General features: G+C 43.1%; 1 protein-coding gene across 17 annotated transcripts in view; it reads right to left on the reverse strand.

Moving 5' to 3' along the window:
* Positions 1 to 22,021, reverse strand: part of DGKI (diacylglycerol kinase iota) — a 502,019-nt gene that overhangs the window by 13,827 nt on the left and 466,171 nt on the right. For 15 of the 17 annotated variants that reach the window (XM_044946917.2, XM_044946916.2, XM_044946915.2 and 12 more), the window contains 2 exons: positions 11,181 to 11,218; positions 7,031 to 7,151 (listed from right to left, as the gene is read on the reverse strand). The exons of 1 other annotated variant lie outside the window; for it this stretch is intronic. In XM_044946917.2, the coding sequence (XP_044802852.2) occupies positions 7,031 to 7,151; positions 11,181 to 11,218 (159 nt within the window). The remainder of the gene's footprint in view (positions 1 to 7,030; positions 7,152 to 11,180; positions 11,219 to 22,021) is intronic. One more of the 17 variants, XR_006552955.2, reaches the window with a different exon arrangement.

The following is a 22,021-nucleotide window of genomic DNA, read 5'->3' on the forward strand; positions in this document are numbered from 1 at the left end:
TAGATCAATGGGGGAACATTTGGGTTTGGGCTTAGTTTGTTTGTCATGTGTACATACGTTCTGATTGTGGACACTATGCATCTCCCCTAAGGAATTGGAAGGAATGCCATTAAATTATCAGCAGAGAATTCCTGATTGTTCCCTGAATAGAAAAAGTCTTGGCTTTCTGTCTCCCCAGGGTTTACTAAAAGTCCCACAGTTCAGCCCCCAGCTGACCTGCACTGGGAAGCAACCACTGAATCTCTATTGAGGGGATATAGGTACAGATTTCTCCATGAACGTTTCAGAAGGTGATCGCCCTTCCATAGTCCTATGCCAGTTATCAGTAGAATCCTGTATATGATATTCATTTCAAACTACCCTGAATTGTGGTTGTTTATCTATGCTTTATTTCTCTCACTGAGTTTTAGGAATACACAGGGCAGAGACCATATATTATGGGTGAGCTTTTGCAAGTCTTCCAGCTTTACTACACTTCAGTTTTACCACCTGTCAAGTAGAGATAAGAGAACTTACCTTGTGGGCTTGTTGTAAGAATCAAATACACAAATACACATAAAGCACTCAGAACAATAAAGATGAGCAGTGATTATTACAATAATATTTCTGTTTAAGTGTATGGGACAGACTTTTTGAATGAATGAATGACATTTAAAAATCCACTTGGATCTTGGCCAATATCACACTTTTTTTCCTAAGAGAGAAAGATCCATAAAAGGAACATGGATTTAAAAAAATTTAAAAAGCTATGCTATCTGAGAAATGGTCTGAAAAATAAAGGGGAAAGAAAAATACATTGTGGGTAGAAACACATCAGTTTTCGGATGTGGGTCAGGGAATTCAAAAAGAAGCAAAACTTCACAAATGTCCCAACGTTGAAAAAGTGACAGCGTGGTAAGTAGTCAAACCTTCCAAACTTCAAATCGACTGCCCAGGCAGTGCTCATCCCAGAGGCTCTTCCAGGAACCCATGCAATTGTATCATCACCATTGCGCTTGTATTATATATGATGTGTCTTTTGTCACATGCATCCTTTAATTTGCTTCCCACACCGAGCCATCCAAATCCCCTTTGCTGTCCCCCCCACCTCCCCGTGGCCTCTCTCCCTCTGGACCTCATTTCCCATTAGTCTCCCTGACGCTGCCAGCAGACCATTCCAAATCCTCCTGAGCGCCGACAAAAGCTGCACAGATGTGGGGAGAGCCGGCACTGGGAACTCTCAACAGCACCGCCATCCTGTCCCAGCGGGACGGGGGTCGTTTCTCTTGGGGACCAGAGGCAGAGAGGGGGGTGGGTGAAAAAAAAAAGAAAGAAAAGAAAGACTGAAGGCAGAAAAAGAGGGAAGACAAAGTAAGCCATTGAAATCAGAAAGGAAATGCATGAGTGAGATTTCTATCAGGAAACACAGTAGGGGGCGGGGGGTGGGGGTGGGCGCTGGGAGAATAAAAACAAAAGAGCGAAATGTGCCCGGTGGTTAAAGACTAAGACGCCACAAAAGTCTCAGGGAGGGTACAACGAGGGAGGAGGGAGTGGGCAAAAATATGGTTGAAAGGAGTTGAAAAGCAGGAACCGCTGGGGGGTGGGGGCTCTCCGCTGGAATCCCTCCCGTCCTCCTCTCTCCACCCGGTCCTTGTGGTATTCTTAGGCTCTCTCTCCCACCTCCATTCTCTTTTCAACCCTCCCATTGCCCAAATTCCAGTTTTTTATAAAGGGAAGCAGCATGTTGTGTATTTAAGAGAAGAAGTCCCAAAGAAGATGAGGGACGAGAAAAATTCAAGCCTCCTGTGGCTTTTGAGAAATAACCACAGGTCCCATGGCCCCCCAGCCCGTGTTTAAAAGAGCCCTGAGAAGAGAAATTTGTGGCTGAATGTGGTGCCTGGGAGAATGACTAAGCTCTCACGACTCCCATTCAAGAGGCATCCTGACTGCAGACCCCCACCATCAATAAGACATGAAGAAGAGGGTGAAGCAGAGAGGAGAGAGGCGCTCCCTGGAGTAAGGATGCAGGAGGCAAACAAGTCCCATCAGTCATGCTCCTTGAAAAGGGCCCTCTGATTTCTTAGGACCCTTGTCTTTAAAGGCATCTTGACAGGCGGGTCTTTGAACAGTCTTTAGGATTTATATACTATAAACCCAAGGAAGGACTTGAATCAAGTTTTTAACACAAAAATTAAAAAACTACAATTTCAAGAGGTTTGCAGCAACCGAGATGGCAAGAAGGGGTGTCTCTTGATCTTTTCCACAGTATGAAATCTGCATGGATTTATTCTTTTATTTATGTGAATCCAAACTGATCAGATCCATCCACCGTAAATCTAACGTTAACTTATCAATATGATGCCGTAGTTTGGTAGACATCTCTGAACCCCAGCCTCACAGAGGCATCTCAGCAAAGGCTATTTTCCATCAAATCAAGGGAATTTCAGAGTCAGCATCATTATTAATCAGGCAAGACTATTTGCTGAGCAGAGACCACACTAAGAAGATGATTACAGAGTAGAGAAAGTGTCATGTTTTCTGTGTATGTATCCCTGACTTCAAGAACACCGCAAAGGGCTTGCTGCAATTTAAGAGAGATGACTAGTTCTGCAAAGACAGTTTTCAATTCTAAATGTGCAAGTTTATAAAATCATATCAGCAACTAAAGATATTAAGACAAATGACAACAACAGAAATGGTTGAGCCAAAGTGCTCAGCTCTTAACATGGAGAATTAGGCGGACAATGTCAATAGATTTCACGTCCATGCTCCTCAATAACTAGAAATAATGAAGTTGATGTTAAGAATGAAATGGACCATCAATTCAGTCAACCTGAATTGACTATCAGGTTGATAAATACTAATTTTAATAAAAATCAACTACAGATCAGTTTTTATTATTTGACTGTAGGAGAAGGCAATGGCAGCCCACTCCAGTACTCTTGCCTGGAAAATCCCATGGGCAGAGGAGCCTAGAAGGCCGAATCCATGGGATCCCTGAGGGTTGGACACGACTGAGCGACTTCACTTTCACTTTTCACTTTCATGCATTAGAGAAGGAAATGGCAACCCACTCCAGTGTTCTTGCCTGGAGAATCCCAGGGACGGGGGAGCCTGGTGGGCTGCTGTCTATGGGGTCGCACAGAGTCGGAAACGACTGAAGTGACTTAGCAGCTTAGCAGTACTAAAAAGGTTAAAAATCACCACCCATCAATACCCAACAGTGATCTTTGGACTGTAGATCATAGTCAGATTTTATTTTCAGACAGAAGAGATGGATTTGGCTGCATGATCTTCAGAGTCATACATCTACCGGCCAGTTACAGACCCACGAGGCAGATGCAGTGACCGTGAGAACTGCCTGCCTGTGAGCGAAGTGGAGGTGATTACAAGAATATCGTGTTTTCTCCTTAGTGTAAATATTAAAGTGACTAATTTACAAAAGCTAACCAAAAAAATGAGAAAAATAAGCTTCTCCCTTCCCCAAGTTACTAACAAATTCTTCCTGTCCTTCAGTGTTGATACAAAGAGCTATACCGCATGATTCACTCTTTGCAAAATCTCTCTCTCTAAACTGCATGATTCACTCTTGGGATCCAAGAGAAAGGAGTTCGGTGTTGGAATGTCAGGCTTTGGTGCAAGTACTCAGAGATGTGCCAGTTGGATTTCATGGCAGGAAAAGTGTGTGCTCTGATCTACAGCTTGGTTAGAAACTCCAAGCCCTGGGATCTTGAGTTACAGGGGCCTTTCTAGGCCGTCTTATGTAAGGCAATGGAAAGAGAAATGGGTGGTGGGGGTTGTGAAAATCCATGGTGTTACAGCAATACCATCTCAAGCCTCCTCATTCAAGCCCCTGGGGAGACTCAGCTGAAAAGAAGATTTCTGGTTTTTAGTGTAAGCATGTCCCCAATATTGCATGGGACATACTTCTGCTAAAAAAATGTTATCGTGTCTTGTATTTTGATTTGCTAAATCTTGAAGCCCTAGCTTAGGACCCTAAACCAAGGGAAAATATAAAATCTGAGTACCAGGGAATTCCAAGTGAGTCAGTAGTTCAGGATATTGAGAAGATCACCATTTTCAGCTGAAGAAGACAGAGAGTAAGGGAGGGGACAGATTGAACACATCCATTAATTTTGGAGCAGAGAGGTCTATTTCTCCGACCCTTGAGCGGGGGCTGCCTCCATGACTCGTTTCAGCTGACAAACTGCCACAGAGGTGAGGCAGACTTCTCCAGCCTGGCCTCTGAATGTCTGGAAGCTTCCATTCTCACCCTCCTGAAACCCAGGGATCGTCATGCTGTGAAGAAGCCTGAGATGAAAGTCCAGGTATCCCAACCACCCCAGCTGACAGCCCTGAACACGTGAGAATCCATCTTAAATACAGACTCAGTCAAAACTGCAGTTCCCTGCAGCCTGACAGGTAAGAGCAAGTGAGATACCAGCAGATCACTGATGAGAAAGGATCCCAGAACCAGGGACGGGAATTCCTGCTCTTCAGGAGAGGTAGAGAGGGGAGGAGAGAGAATTTCTAAGAGGTCTCATCACTCTAATAGATAGCCGGTATCTCACCAACCCTAGAGAGGTACTTGGGTACCGAGCAGATTAAGGTGTGAGGGCAAGCACTCAACTTCATGGGGTAAAAGCCAAACCAGGAGGGAATATCAAGATGACAATGATCAAGATGACAGCCACCAGGAGAACTTGAACCTGAGCTAAAAGCAAACAAGGTGAGGGCATATATCCAAAGCTCACCTTCACTTTGTCCAGGGGAAATTCTGAGATATTTTCTATGAAGAGAAAAATAACTATGGAAGCTTTGTGACCTGTACGCACTGTCTATGGGGCTGGGTTCTCATATTTGGTTCTGCCTGTCACCAGCTTTCGGAAGAGTCACTACAGGAAAACACCTACAGTTTGTGTGTGTGTGCAAAAGGCAAGTAGAATTTATGCCACCATTGTCTATTCAAGTCATTGTTTAAAGAGTCATGCTTTAATTGCTGGAGGCCGAATGGTCAGGGGAGTGGGAGACAGAATATACACACCCCTGACACAGCACCAGGAATAGATCTAAGCTTTCTGGGGCAGACAGGCTCGGGACAATCCAATCTAGCCTATGGGGGTTGTGGTGGGGGGGAGCGGGGAGAAAGCGTCTAATGGTGACCATCCTACTTGGATACCCTTTCCTTTTCCTAAACCACTCTTTCTGCCATAATTCAGGCCAAGGGTTCAGGCAAATTCTCCATGGTGAGAAGGTATTGAAGAGAAAAGCAAGGCGAGTCAAATGGGACTGAGAGTCTAATCCTTTCCAAGGTCCTTGTAAAGCTTAAATGATAGGATGTGTCCATTCTAAGCACGTGGCATACAACCAGTGCTCAAGAAACGGCAGCTCTGTTAGTTATCTCTTTGTGACTTTACAGTAGGATTTAAGAGTCCTACATACAACACTTTCAATTTAATGATGCATATGATTATATTTTTTATCCTGCAATTGCTTGACAACAGAGACTTTATTTTATTTTTGTGTGTGTGTCGGTTTATGGCAGATAGTTCCTGTGAAGTACCCCACAAATATTTGATGAATGAATGAATGGGTACATAGAATAAGACATGTTTGCTGAACTGAATAAAAAGAGGAATAAAGAGGAATGTAAATCAATACACAGAAAACAAATTTATGGTTACCAAAGGGGAAAAGGAAGGGGAGGGATAAATTGGGAATTTGGAATTAACAGATACACCCGACTGTATAGAAAATAAACAGCAAGGACCTACTATATAGCACAGGGAACTATATTCACTATCTTGTAATAATCTGTAATGGGAAAAGAATGTGGAGAAGATTAAATATATGTATAACTTCTCAGTGGCTCAGCAGTAAAGAATTTGCCTGTAATGCAGGAGACATGGGAGACATGGGTTCAATTCCTGGGTTGGGAGGATCCCCTGGAGGAGGAAATGGCAACCCCCTCCAGTATTCTTGCCAGGAAAATCCCATGGAGAGAGGAGCCCTGAGGACTACAGTCCATAGGGTTGCAAAGTGTTGGACAAGACTGAGCAACTGAACATACATGTCTTTAACTGAATCACTTTGCTGTACAGCTGAAATTGACATACTGTAAATCAACTATATTTTAGTTTTTAAAAAAGGGAATGTGACTGTGTACCAAAGGGAATGTGACTCTGTACTAAAATGCTTACTATTTACAGCCAAAATGTGGATACAATGAGGGTAGGCCATTGGCTCAGTGCTAGGGCTCACAGAAAATCTTTTAGGATCTCTGTATACCTGAATTCAGCAGAGCCAGAGATTCCTCAAAAACAGCCAAGCTAGGGAGACTTTGCCCACTTCTATCTTATTTTTCAGTCCTAGAAACACTATAAACCAGGGAAGCAGTCAAAGAAAGATTTGATACTCCTCTGACGTGTCTGTGCCATTAAAGGGCTATTAGAGGTAGGTGCTGAGGTCACCATCTAACACCAGATTACAAATCCAGTTAGGAGGCTGTCCAGGGGGTGAACATGGCCTGCCACAGAGGACACAGCAGTACCAGATATTTTTTGAAGAGAATAAAAGGTGACTTGAGTTGAAAAGGTGAATGAGATTCAAATAGAAAAAAAAAAGGGAAACTAGAAAGATGGAAATAAATATGCACATTACTCCTCAGACTGATCAGCTATAAATATGGATTAGGTACCTGGTCCCAACTCGTTAACTTCCCAAAACCCTTCCCCAAACAGTACATGATGCCAAGTCCACACTTGGTTTTGTCTTTCATTTTGTAAGTAATCAGCCCTCAAATACCCTGCAAAGGCCTTGATATGGAAATGATTCCTGTTAAGGTTAAGGTGGTTAAGGTACAGATAAAGGTGCTTGGTTAAGGTGACCTGTGTCACGGGTCTGGAATCCTGGCTCTGTCATACAAGCAAGGAGAGTCAGCGAAAGCTCAAGGGTCTCTCCACCATTCTGAGGACAGCCTGGATGAAAGTCAACTTCGAAAATGCAGTCTGTTTCATGGATAATTGATTCTTGGTTTGCTATGCCTACTCACCGTGGTCAAGGATATATTTCACAATCTCCCCGTTGCCGGTTTTAGCTGCGTAATGAAGGAGTGAACAGTGGTCTGGTCCCTGAATTAGCAGGCTGCCTCCGTTTTTATAGCTTTCTATTAGCTGCAAAAGAGACATAGGAAAAGCAACTCAGACAGAGTCCGGAACAAGGAAAACAGCTAGCTGGTGATAAAATAAAAGTAATGTAGCAAACCACAAATGTCTCCAGCCTCAGAGGACACAGGGAAAAGTCAAAGAGATGAAGTAGCATTCCTGGGTTGTGTTATCACTCAAATAGATGGCCAGTGTCTCAGCAAATTCCGGAGAGGGTAAGTGGGTACTGAACAGCCTAAGGGAATGGAAGCATGCTAAATTACTTGCTCCCTTTCTGTTTTTTTGTCCTTTTCTGGGCACTGAAAGAATGAAAGAGAGGAGAATGAAAGCTTCCCTATGTAGGCTGAGCGTTCTTGAGTTAAAGAACAATTAAGTCTATAGGCAGGAAGAGCTTGATGTCTGGTAGTGACGCTCCCTCCGCCCTTTAACTTTTTCTGCCCTCTCTAATGAGCCCAGTTACTGAGTACAGAAGCTGCTCGCCCCTTCCCAGCATGAGGTCACACGCACAGGCATCCAGTAGACACATGCACAGCCATGTTTGGCTCCCTCCTTCATCCAGATCTGCAGTCTGCCTGCCTTCTATTTATCATCCAACACATACCACCCAACAAGGCTTGAGATGATCCATGGGTTGAGAACCAAAAGGGTTCAGAGAATGTAGTAGTAGAAACCTAAAAGACTTCCAAAAGACTGGGGGAAAAACAGATTTTTCAGCCTGAGAATTAGGTGCTAAATAAGGACACAGTCTTAAGTTTGTGAAATACTGCACATTACTGAACTGTAACGTAAGTGAAAATGGATCTCTGTTCTCTAAACTGCAATAATCAGAACAAGGGCCTTACTAGAGCTTCTAAAATGTAGCTTTAGAATAAATAAGAATCAACTAACCCAGCATGTAATAAGCAAAAGGAATATGTGTACCACCAAGAAGTTAGATAGCATAGCATTATTAAAAACAAAACTCATAAGGTCAAAGAGAGTATACTCATAGTTCATACATTCACACAAATACAACTATAGATTAGCCATGTGCCAGATGCCAAGGAAACTAACATGAATACAACTTGACCACTGACCTCTAAGCCTCCAAGACCTCACTGTCCATGGGAGAGAGAGTTTTTTAAAGAATTGCACAGAGATGAAGAGGACAATGAGGAGGGTAGCACAGGGCACTAGGAAAACATAAAATAGGGGATGGAAAAAACCATGGAAGACTTCCTAGAAAACTGATCAAAAAGGAGCAATTGACTGGAAGTAAGGAACACGGGGCTTCCCAGGTGGCACTAGCGGTAAAGAACCTGCCCGCCAGTGCAGGAGATGTAAGTGATGTGGGTTCAGGCCCTGGGTTTGCAAGATTCCCTAGAGGAAGAACGGCAACCCACTCCAGTATTCTTGCCTGAAGAATCCCCATGGACAGAGGAGCCTGGCAGGCTACAGTCCATAGGGATGCGAAGAGTCGGACATGACTGAAGTGACTGAGCGTGCACAAGGAACATAGAGTTTTCATGCCTAAATTGAGAAGCAAAGGAACAGGAAGAAGTAGCTGTCTTCCATGACAATCTAAGAATCCTATTCTGTTCAACTGTACTGTCTCACAATGGCACGTCCATTCTTTGTGGGAAGATCCACAAAGGATTTGGGCTCACAGAGTAGCAGAGACCCAACCCATCAGCTGCCCCGATTTTGCCTTGCTGTGGTGTTCATAGACACTGTGGCCATTGGGCTAGTCCATGGGTGTGCTGTGCAGCCCGGGGGATAGGAGCTACGCATGACAGCCTGCACGCAGGGCTGATCCAGGGTCTATTCTCAGTTCACTGGTGTGCTTGGACCTTGCTTCCCCTTTCAACTCTCCCATTCTCCCCCTCCTCCCTCACACTCGTGACACACACACCCAGTTGAGTATTTAATATTTATAGTACTTTCTACATGGGACAGAGAAATGGAAGAAGATAAAGAAAAGGAAGGGAAAGTACTTGGGAAGGAAAAGAAAGAAAAAAGTGAAAATGAAAAACCCTAAGGCTTTATATTTTACCTCTCAGTAAATCAGATGTTACTGAGTCATTTCTCAGTCATCTAGGAAAGAATTATAACAGAGAATGAAATAAGGCAACCAGCCGAATATAGCGATTTCCCTTCTCTCACATAATTCTCTGTTAAGTACCAAAGAAGTGCAGTAACATGCCCAGGGCCCTGGAAAATCTGTTGCCTAGACTAAAAGTATATACAAAACAAAATGAAGTGGTTTCAAAGGTACAACAACATTTTGCAAAATTTTCTGGCTTAGAAACTCTCCAAGAGGAGGGATCAGGTCTGAACTCATGCCTTTTGCTCACAGAATCCAAAAAGACTTTGCAGGGAATATAGGATAATATTTGGTTTAATCCACTGCTTGGAAATGGCACTGAATTCAGGTATATACACTGCTTAGAGAGCACTTTCCTCTTGTGGCTAGCAATTCCTAGTAACACTGTGATCTGGTCGTGGCACGGGCACCATTCCCAGGGATGTGTGTCTGAAGATGACAGTTTAACAAGATGCTGACAATCTTCTCAGCCCTTGTTTTCTGCTAGTAACCTGTTAACAATGTAGCTCTGAGGTTTCTCAGTTTATTCAACAGATGTGCTTCCAAAGAACTTGTATACAAGAGCCTGTGTGTGTGTAAAAGTCGCTCAGTCGTGTCTGACTCTTTGCGACCCCATGGACTATACAGTCCATAGATAGGATTTTCCAGGCCAGAATACTGGAGTGGCACCCTTTCCCTTCTCCAGGGGATCTTCCCAATCCAGGGATCGAACTCAGGTCTCCTGCATTGCAGGTGGATTTTTTACTAGCTTCGTCATTAGGGAAGCCCAAGAATACTGGAGTAGGTAGCCAATCCTTTATCCAGCAGATCTTTTCGACTCAGGAATTGAACTGGGGTTTCCTGCATTGCAGGCAGATTCTTTATTGACTGAGCTAGTGCTTCTTAACTTTCTTTTAAGGCTTCTGGGTTCTCAATCTGGGATAGTGCTGAACTTGAGTGAGTTGGAGCCTCTGCCTGGGAAAGTTGCTGATAATACAGAGCAGATCAATGCCATTATGGTGTATACAGGGATACCCAGGCAGTCTTAAGTCCAGACACCGGAAAATAACTTGGGACCAAATATAGCTTTCCAGGTATTCATGGACTATATTATACTTTATAACAAATATTTGTCTCCCTGCTACGTTTAACTATTAAAGGAACATGGATTAACACTGTATTAACAAAATAGCTATCTTGGGAGAGTCCCTTCTATGAAGTTATAGGAACAATCTTAAGAGCTTTATGTGAATTTTATATTCAATCCTCACAGTAAAGCAAAGAGAAGAGCAATGTGATTCCATTTTACAGATGAAGAAATGGAGGCCAGAGACAATTAGGTAATTATACAAAGTCTCATATATAGTCAAAGGCAGAGCCAAGATCTGAACCCAGACATTCTGACTTCAGAATTTGCATTCACTCAGGAGGCAGCAGTTTCCTCTGAACTAAATTCTCCAGAAAACATGAGCACAAATCACAATATTCAAGGCAGATCAGAGTATCTTCTGATTAACTGTGATCCCCAGAGTTCAAAATGACAATAATGTTGCATGATGTTGTCTCTTGCTTAAAGAAAGTATTTCTGGGTATTGTCCAGGTTATTCTTACAGATGCATTCATTTAAAGACTTGGGCTGAAAGAAATCTTTCAACTTCAAATATTAGTTCCAGATAGCAGGAACCCAGGGCACTATGAGCACTGTCTCCTGGGGACATGTACCAGTTGTAACCAGTCAAGGCAGACAGCACTGTGCCTTTGCACAGACCCTTTGCTGTTTGGAGACATGGCGATGCTACAAGGACTCCTCTCACCCTCTCTGCTCAATTCTCAAAAAGAACATCCTTCTGCCTTCTACCCAGCTAGCACCAGGGGGATGGGAAATGATAAATGGGATCATAAAAATTTGGTGAGAAATTATGCTGATTTAGAGTTCTTAAAGAATCACCAAAAGTTCTGGTAGGAAGATATCTTACCTTCATAAGATCACCAGCTATTACTGCCTGCAAAATTGCTGTGAAAGACAAAAGAGAGATGTCCCATTAGTAGAAGACCCTCTCATGAAAATATTACAAAGGGCTGGATCCATATTTGGGAAACACAGTCTACATTTGGGGTGGGGGTCAGGGGAGGAGAAGCATGCCAAAGGTTGAAACGTGGGACAGACTGAGGCCTTCTTTTCACCCCTTCCCTCCCTGGGCATTCATCTTGTACATCATTCTGGAGCCAACAGGAACCCCCTCCAGCCCTGGTACAGAAAAGCGAACATGAAATGTAGAGTCATACATACTGGATTCAAATCTTAGCTCTGACCCTTACAGGCGGTGGAATACTAGGTGAGTTATCTAACCCCTCTGAGCCTCAGTTTCCACATCTGTAAACCAGCAAGTCTCAATTATATCAGATCTTTGAAAGGGTTTATTAAATCATACAAATGTTCTTATCTCATCCAGTGATGCAGAGTGCCTGATCATTAGGATTGTTTCTGCTCCCTTTTTCTAATTCCTTCTCCTTTGTCCTTTGGGGGTTCAAAAATTATTAGTGATTTTGTGTTCTATAATTATAAATAAATACCTACTGCTATGGAAAGAAGGATTAGAAGCAATAAAGAAGAAACACATATTTTAATTATGTTCTAAAGAAAGTAATCATACATTTAGCATAAAATTCATTGGTGATTCTTACAGAAAGAACTCTGAAAGTTTAATTAAACTAATTGTAAGGCTACTTGGTGGCGGTGGTGGTGATTTAGTCGCTAAGTCATGTCCGACTCTTGCGACCCCATGGACTGTTGTCTGCCAGGCTCCTCTGTCCATGGGACTCTCCAGGCAAGAATACTGGAGTGTGCTGCCATGTCCTTCTGCTTAGCTGAGGGGAAAATAATCTAAGTACCTGTGCATGTCATGTAGGGTGCAGAAGAAAAATGAAATAAATATAACTAATAAAACAGGAAAAGAATATATGACTGTCTAATGGCGGTTATGATTCCTAAAGGGGACAGTTGTATTAGGTCAAAAATGGTCCCTTTAGAAAAATACCTATATTTTAAAATTGCTCAAGAAAAAGATCATTTTAAAGTTTTAAAGTCACCTCCCCCCCAAATTAGAAGGTTTGAAGTTTATTTTTCAAAGTATCCTTTTACTCTTATTTCAGAGTCTCTCGTATACAGTTGGCCAAAAATGCAGTATCAAAGCACATGGTGCCCTTGACTATCACTGAACGAAGCCTGTGAAGCTTTCATCACGCGCACTTATGGGCCCTGGGTGATCAGAGCCAAAGAACCACAGACACGTTCAACTTGTTCAGAGGCCCAGGGCCGAGTGCCTTCCCTCTGACCAAAGCAGAAGTCTCGGAAACCTTAGGAAATAATGACAGCTGCTTGAGCACAGAAGGGAGAATGAAGGAAGAAGAGCGAGAAAGGAAGAAGAGGAAAGAGAGGGAAGAATGTTTCTTCTCCGTAACAAGCTGTCTAAGCTGGGACTATGGCTCCAGGCGCAATAATGCTCTTTGTACACAGTCAGTGTGCACCGATCAGTTGTTGAACTGACAGAACAGAGTGCTAGTTGCTCAGTCATGTCCAACTCTTCTCGACCCCATGGACTATAGCCCATCAGGCTCTTCCGTCCATGGGATTCTCCAGGTAAGAATCCTGGAGTGGGCTGCCATTTCCTTCTCCAGACAGAAAAGAGAGCAAAGAGGAAAGGAGTGAAAGGCAATGGAGATAAAAATAACAGAAAAGGGGACTTTCTAATGGTCCAGTGGCTAATACTCTGCACTCCTAAAGCAGGGGAGGCGGGGTTCCATCCCTGGTCAGAGCACTAGACCCCACGTGTCACAGCTAACCGTTCACATGCCATAACTAAAGATCCTGTGTGCTGCAGCTATGACCTGGCACAGACAAGTAAACAAATAGACGTTTCTAAAAAATAACAGAAAGGGAATTAATAAAATGTTGTATGTCAAAAGAACCTAAGAAACGTGTCTCATTCTTCCTTTTACAGATGGGACACTGACATTTAGATGGAAATGACTCTCTCAGGGCACAGAGACCATGGTAGCTCAATCACCCCACAATGCAGGTCCCTGTGACCATCCCAGGCTCTGTCCTGTGCCCTCTGGGAGTTCACCCTGTAGTAGCTCTCCAGGGCTCTGTGGGGCCTAAGGAAAATGAAAGGAAATAGTCTTTAACTGGAGTCTAATTCCGATCTCTGCAATTTACTTGTTGTTCAGTCGTTAAGTTATGTCCGACTCTGCAACTGCATGGACTGTAGCACACCAGACTTCCCTGTCCTTCACTATCTTCCAGAGTTTGCTTAAACTCGTGTCCATTGAGGCGGTGATGCCATCCAACCATCTCATCCTCTGCAGCCCCTTCTACTCCTGTCCTCAATCTTTCCCACCCTCAGGGTCTTTTCTAATGAGTCAACTCTTCACATCAGGTGGCCAAAGTATTGGAGCTTCAGCCTTATCATCAGTCCTTCCAATGGGTATTCAGGGTTGATTTCCTTTAGGATTGACTGCTTTGATCTCATTGCAGTCCAAGGGACTCTCAAGAGTTCTCCAGCACCACAATTTGAAAGCATCAGTTCTTCAGCACTCAGCCTTAGGAGTCAAACTTTTTAAATCAACTTTCTTATCTAAAGTAAGATTAACAGCTGTCCTGGTCACCTCTCTGTAGTAAAGATGAAGCCAAATAAGCACTTTATAAATAGGATAAGTTATACTGACAGAAGGGATAGATTATAGTACTTCTGTGACTACGCATAAAAACACATACACACACTTCAGAAGGAGCCTAGCAAGGAGGGTGAATTGGTGTGTGAAGTCAACCGGGCATATGGCTGTTTATACGGCCCTCATCAGAGGTGAGGCCAGGCTGCAGGAGCCAGTGAGATGGTGGAGCTTTCCCAAGATGTCAACTCTGCATGAGAGGGCAGGGAGAGGGAGGCAGGGGCAAGCACGAGCAATTGCAGGTGTGGGCGAATGACTCAGTTTGGGCTTTTACGCTACAGGATATTCTATATCCATTTAGGAGAGAAAGAAGGCTAGGGTAACTGCCTGACAAGGCAGTTGGTGAAAAGCCTTGAAAATGACACACAGACTTTCCTAACAATACAGAGCCTGCATTTTCAAGACCACATTGAAACACTTCCCAGACATTTAAAAGAAATAGAAAAAAGAAAGAATAAAGGAGAGAGAAAAGTAGAATTCGCTAACTTAAAGCACCAGTGAATAACATTTGGTGCATATGACCAATAAGTCAGGATGATGAAAAAATTCTCCAGGATAAATACTATTGGAAGAGTACTGAACATGAGTGAATGGATGAATGAGAGGCTGAGGGGAAACTCACTGGCTACCTGCCGAGTTCAAAGGATTGTTGGAGGAGGTGAAGTTAAGCCAACTTGTCCACAATCAGTGGTTTCATTAGCAAAAAAAGATTTGGGAAATCCTTAAAAGATGAAGGGAAGATACAAACGAGGACTTGTAAGTTAAGAGGCTGTCCGAAGGGCCCTGGGAAGAGGTCTGCACGATCACACCTGAGGCTGGGTTGTCATACATCATGACTGTGACGTTCCAGTGGGACCACTCCGGTGAGCACCTCTTCGTCCAGAGAAGGGACCTACATTTTTATCCTGTGAGTATTGAGAAGCTAAGGAGGAGTTGAAAGTAAATCAGAGAATCACGTAAATGTCCTGACGCCTGCCAGTTTGATTCAGCCCCTCCCTTCCTGCGAACAGAGTTGCGACCTGCTCTCAGCTCATGTGCCCCCATCACGGCAGCTTTCCATTGCTACCTCACTCCACTCCCAACATCTTTATTTATGTCTTTTGGTTTCCTAGCTTCCCAATTTAAAGTCCCCCTGAACAGACAGAAGAGCGTATAAAAGAATCATAACCACAAATAATTTCCAATTGTACTGAGATGGAAAACATGAATATTTATTTTTAAGTCAAGCAATACACTCAAGGGTAGCTATTATGCAAACATTATTAGGCACAAGGCCCTCTTCTCTGCTGATTAATGTCCTTCCCTCCTGAACACTGTTGTTTAAGATTTCCTCTGCATAAACAGAGCTTGACTCCATTAGTATTCAACTCCAGATAATAACCTTCTGAAAGATCAAGCTTAAAAACAAATAATGAATTGTTATGATTACAGCATTATTTTTTTTTTTTATTATTTCTTCAGCTCAGAGCCTGCCTTCTGGCCTTTTCCAAAATTCCTTCATATAGGGTAAACAATGCTCCCAAATTCAAAAGAACAAGAGAAGTTAAATGGCCAGTGGGATACAAGGGTTATTGAGTATATGACTAGTAGGTTTCCTGGATGATTAAATCACATAAACTTATATAGTCAGACAGGAAAGTAAAAGGGTAGAGGACTGAAAAGTTTGTCATTTTCAGAGAGTTTAGAAGTTGAATCATTAGCTTATAAGAAACGACTTATTTTTCCTTCAGCACTGTGCCTCCTGACAACTGCTGAACAGTAAGCATCCTGAGACAGAAAGCTGTAATGGAAAAGTCAGGACTACTGGGAAGGAGTCAAGTGTCTTCCTCTTACAGCCCCTCTTCGGCCTGGATTCCCAGAAGCCCAGACATCCTTAGACATCTGTGCACAGAAGGAAAAAAGTGACTCCCTCGCATCATGATGGGAGAAAACAGTCCATGGGCCACGGGCTGGCCCACCTCCTTCTGCCAGGCTGGGCCCTGTTCCAAGCTGACTGTACAAAATAAACTCCATCCTCTCCGAAAACTGATATTTTGGCAAGAAATCCAAATTAGGAAGGGATATATTTTAACTGAGTTTAGAATCATATTGCCTGAGTTTAAGGCTTGTGAGCCTGGCGGGCTACAGTCCATAGCGTTGCAGAGTCAGACATGACTGAAGTGACTTAGTACGCCCGCACATCATTAACTAGTAGGCAAGTTAGTTTAACCAAGCTTCAGGTCTCTCATTAGGAAAATGAAGATAAAATCAGTTCTTCTGAGACTCTGCCTTGCAAGTAAGCTCAAGGAACAGTGACTGTGACCACTGTGGTTTTCTGTGTAGAACACCATGGAATACTGATGTTAACACCATTACACAGAAATGAATCACTTCTTAGCTGTGAAATGAGGTGAGACTCAAGTCAATTACAGTTCTAGAACACGTCACATGACTAATTCCAAAGGGATAGTTTAAGGTTGCAAAGTCTGCTTTGCAACAAAAATATTTGCAAAAAAAAAGCGTACTGAACTTGGCAAAGCCACAATGCTTGTAAATCTCAATAAATCAACTAAAATAACTATAAACAGAGTCACAACTCTGAGCACTTGTGTCTATTTAAAAATTTTAACCTTTCATGTTATTTTGCAGTTTTAAAATTAATGTTCTGTTCCTGATTGTCACTTGTTAATGATAGCGGCCATTTAAATCTTTTATTTTAATTGTGGGAGAAAAAGATTAAAAGTAACAACAAAAACTGTTGAACAAAAATGGCTTCTGGAGGCCTACGGGGTAAAAATCAGCCGATTCACTGAGATTCATAAATATACATCTGACTTCGCCAAGTTCTGCATACATTTTACTCCTAAATATTTACAAAGCAAGAATCAGAACATAAAATAATGTGTCAGGAGTCATATTCCACATTCCAGAGCTCTATGTAGCCTTAGTCTAACCCTTGCATTTAATAGAGGAGGAAAATGGTGCTTGAGAAGTAACTTTCCAAGGTCACACAGGTAGTTAGCAATCCAGCTGAGAGAGACAAAAGGATGCTAGTTTCTTTTATTTTTATTTTTTAAAAAATATTTTCTCTGAATCTGAGGTCAGCGTTCCTTCCACCTTCTGTTTCTTCTGTAACTGGGAGCAGGGTGGCAGAAATTAAAACAATCTCAAACAAAAGCTTCACAGATGCATCAGACAGAAAGTGAAGTCATTTTATGGCTCCAGGCTCCAACCCTTCTTACACCAAAGCAGAGGCTGAAGAACCAGCCCCCCTATGGCCAAGGTCAGGTTCACAGTTCCCTTGATCTGATCACAACAGGTGTCTTCACACTTTTCCTTTCTTAGTATTGCTCAGCCCCACAGAGGCTGCACTCCCAGGTGCCTGAGAGCTTACTTCTCTGAGATCCATATTTCTACATAGTTTTTCCTGTATTTTCCTCATCAGCAGCATTCTGTCCAATTTCTCTGCTTCGTGAACAGCAAACCCTGGTACATCAGCAACAAACGGTGAAGGCTCAGCTCCCCAAAATGGAATTTAAAATAAGCATCAATAATAGCAAAGGTAACCTAACACACATTTCATGGTATGGATAACTACGCTGAATTATGCTAATCAGACATAAAGGAGGAAGCCGCTCATGAAAATACTGTAATTAATATTATTTTACATACTCTTACTGAACATTCCCAAGGTGAAAGAAAAGAGGAATTAGATATTGCTAAAGACCTCTGCATGTTAACTGAGGCCTCAAGGAAGTTTTGACAATTGATAATAACATATGTTGCCAAGTTATTTATTAATAGTAATAGCCAAAGCACTAAGGGTTCTTAATAATATATTAGAACAAATTTAAGATTATTCTTCTAATGACACACAAATCTGTATCAGTTCCCTATCCTTGCATAGCAAAACATTCCAAAACATAGTGACTTAAAACACGACAATTATTTATTTTGTTCAAAAGCTGAAGCTTGGGCTGGGTTAAGCAGAAATTGTTGTTTCTGCTCAATCTGGCATCAGCTGGGGCAGATTCACTGAGAGCTCAAAGATCTGCTTTCAAGATGATCACACACATGACTGCTAAGTAGGAGCTGGCTTCACCTGGGAGCTCTGACTCCTCTCGTGTGGACGTCCATGGGCTGCCTGGGCTCCCTCTGGAAGTGATGACTGTGTTTCACAAGCAACCATTCCAAGGGAGCCCAGTGCAAGTCACCTTGCCTTGGACCCCACCACAGCGTCACGTGTGCCCCGCTTCAGTCTTAAGTTTGTCCATATTCAAGGAAAGGAGATACACACCCCATAGCTCAATGAAAAAATAGTCAAAGACGTGTTGCAAGGAGAATGTGTGGGATGGGAGACAATGCTGTTTGAGGAAAAATACGATCTGTCACATCCTACACTTGCATCATGATGTGCTTGGAGTCAAGGGGTCGGTGCTGACCTGCATCATGATGTGCTTGGAGTCAAGGGGTCGGTGCTGACCTTCAGTCAGTGTTGGGAGATGCCCAAGAACACTTGTGTGACAGATACAATGTCATCTGTTTTACATTGAGCATCTCAGCAGATAAATAAAAAAGGCTGAGAACTACTTATCTGAAGGACCAGGTTTTTGGAGTAGGAAGAGGAAAGGCAAGTAGAAGACTCTGCAGACAGCAAATGCTGGTTGAGTTGAATTAGGAATTCTATATAAGGTATTAAAAAGCATAGACATCACTTCGCTGACTAAGGCCTGTATATTCAAAGCTATGGCTTTTCCAAGGTCAGGAGTGGCGGCTGTGAGGAGATACCCCACGTCCAAGGTCAGAGAAACCCCAGTAAGACGGTAGGTGCTGGACTGGCTGTGAGGAGATACCCCACATCCAAGGGCAAAGGAGAAGCCCCAGCAAGATGGTAGGAGGGTGGATTCATGCTTAGAATCAAACCCCATTCCTGCCAGAGATGCTCAGAGGGCTCAAACAAACCTTGTGTGCACCAGGAGCCAGAGACCCCACAGATACTGAGGACAGAACTGTGTTTGAGCATCTCCTGTGGAGGTACGGGTCAGCAGTGGACTGCCACAGGGCCAGGGGCTCTGGCTGCAGCAGACCTGGGTATGGCATAAGCCCTCTTGGACAAGGTCGTCATTAACCCCACCACAGAGCTACCAGAACTTACACAGGATTGGGAAATAGACTCTTGCAGGGTACAGACAGAACCTTGTGCACACCAGGACTCAGGAGAAAGGAGCAGGGACCCCACAAGAGACTGACCCAGACTTGCCGGGGAGTGTCCAGGAGTCTCTGTAGAGGCTTGGGTCGTGGTGGCCTGCTGCAGGGTTGGGTGTAGCAGTACATGCATGGAACTTTTGGAGGAGGTCCCCATTATTCTTCATTACTTCCACCATAGTTTGCTGCTGCTACTGCTAAGTCACTTCAGTCGTGTCCAACTCTGTGTGATCCCATAGAAGGCAGCCCACCAGGCTCCCCCCGTCCCTGGGATTCTCCAGGCAAGAACAGTGGAGTGGGTTGCCATTTCCTTCTCCAATGATGAAAGTGAAAAGTGAAAGGGAAGTCGCTCAGTCGAGTCTGACTCTTAGTGACCCCATGGACTGCAGCCTACCAGGCTCCTCCGCCCATGGGATTTTCCTTTGGCCTCAGGTAAATACCAAGGAGGGAACAGAGCCCCTCCCATAAACATTAAAACACTTAAAGATTCACTGAGCATGACCCCGCCCATCAGAATGAGAATAGTTTCCCCCTCAGTCAGTCTCTCCCATCAGGAAGCTCCCATAAGCCTCTTATCCTTCTCCATCAGAGGGCAGACAGACTGAAAACCACAGAAAACTAACCAATCTAATCACAGGGACCACAGCCTTATCTAACTCAATGAAACTATGAGCCATGCCGTGTAGGGCTACCCAAGATGGACGGGTCATGGTGGAGAGTTCTGACAAAATGTGGTCCACTGGAGAAGGGATTGGCAAACCACTTCAGTATTCTTGCCTTGAGAACCCCATGAACAGTATGAAAAGACAAAGATAGGACAACTGAAAGATGAACTCCCCAGGTCGGAAGGTGCCCAATATGTTACTGGAGATCAGTGGAGAAATAACTCCAGAAAGAATGAAGGGATGGAGCCAAAGCAAAAACAACACCCAGTTGTGGATGTGACTGGTGACAGAAGAAAGGTCTGATGCTGTAAAGAGCAATATTGTATAGGAACCTGGAATGTTAGATCCATGCTGCTGCTGCTAAGTTACTTCAGTCATGTCTGACTCTGTGTGACCCCATAGACATGAATCAAGGCAAATTGGAACTGGTCAAACAGGAGATGGCAAGAGTGAATGTCAACATTCTAGCGAAATAAAATTTTTAGTTCCGAATCAGCGAACTAAAAGGGACTGGAATGGGTGAATTTAACTTAGATGATCATTATATCTACTACCGTGGGCAAGAATCCCTTAGAAGAAATGGAGTAGCCATCATAGTCAACAGAAGAGTCCAAAATGCAGTACGTGGATGCAATCTCAAAAATGACAGAATGATCTCGGTTCGTTTCCAAGGCAAACCATTCAATATCAAGGTAATCCAAGCCTATGCCCCGACCAGTAATGCTGAAGAAGCCGAAGTTGAACGGAGCTGACTGTGGCTCAGATCATGAATTCCTTATTGCAATTCAGACTTAAATTGAAGAAAGTAGGGAAAACCACTAGACCATTCAGGTATGACCTACATCAAATTCCTTATGATTATACAGTGGAAGTGAGAAATAGATGTAAGGGACTAGATCTTATACAGTGCCTAATGAACTATGGAAGGAGGTTTGTGACACCTTACAGGAGACAGGGATCAAGACCATCCCCAAGAAAAAGAAATGCAAAAAAGCAAAATGGCTGTCAGAGGAGGCCGTAAAAATAGCTGTGAAAAGAGAAGCCAAAAGCAAAGGAGAAAAGGAAAAATATACCCATTAGAATGCAGAGTTCCAAAGAGTAGTGAGGTGAGATAAGAAAGCCTTCCTCAGTGATCAATGCAAGAAATAGAGAAAAACAATAGAATGGGAAAGACGAGAGATCTCTTCAAGAAAATTAGAGCTACCAAGGGAATATTTCATGCAAAGATGGGCTCAATAAAGGACAGAAATGATATGGACCTAACAGAAGCAGGACATATTAAGAAGAGGTGGCAAGAAAACACAGAAGAACTGTACAAAAAAGATCTTCATGACCAAGATAATCACGATGGTGTGATCACTCACCTAGAGCCAGACATCCTAGAATGTGAATTCAAGTGGGCCTTAGGAAGCATCACTATGAACAAAGCTAGTGGAGGTGATGGAATTCCAGTTGAGCTATTTCAAATCCTAAAAGATGATGCTGTGAAAGTGCTGCACTCAATATGCCAGCAAATTTGGAAAACTCAGCAGTGGCCACAGGACTTGAAAAGGTTAGTTTTCATTCCAATCCCTAAGAAAGGCAATGCCAAAGAACGCTCAAACTACCGCACAATTGCACTCATCTCACACACTAGTAAAGTAATGCTCAAAATTCTCCAAGCCAGGCTTCAGCAATACGAGAACCGTGAACTTCCAGATGTTCAAGCTGGTTTTAGAAAAGGCAGAGGAACCAGAGATCAAATTGCCAACATCTGCTGGATCATTGAAAAAGCAATAGTTCCAGAAAAACATCTGTTTTACTGACTATGCTAAAGCCTTTGACTGTGTGGATCACAATAAACTGTAGAAAATTCTGAAAGATATGAGAATACCAGACCACCTGACCTGCCTCTTGAAAAACCTGTGTGCAGGTCAGGAAGCAAGTTAGAACTGCACATGGAACAACAGACTGGTTCCAAATAGGAAAAGGAGTACGTCAAGGCTGTATACTGTCACCCTGCTTATTTAAATTATATGCAGAGTACCTCATGAGAAATGCTGGACTGGATGAAGCATAAGCTGAAACCAAGATTGCCAGGAGAAATATCAATTACCTCAGATATGCAGATAACACCACACTTGTGGTAGAAAGCGAAGAACTAAAGAGTCTTTTGATGAGATTGAAAGAGGAGAGTAAAAAAGTTGGTTCAAAACTCAACATCAGAAAACTAAGATCATGGCATCTGGTCCCATCAC

This window comes from Bubalus bubalis, chromosome 8, assembly GCF_019923935.1.
Source record: "Bubalus bubalis isolate 160015118507 breed Murrah chromosome 8, NDDB_SH_1, whole genome shotgun sequence".
Classification (NCBI taxonomy): domain Eukaryota; kingdom Metazoa; phylum Chordata; class Mammalia; order Artiodactyla; family Bovidae; genus Bubalus; species Bubalus bubalis.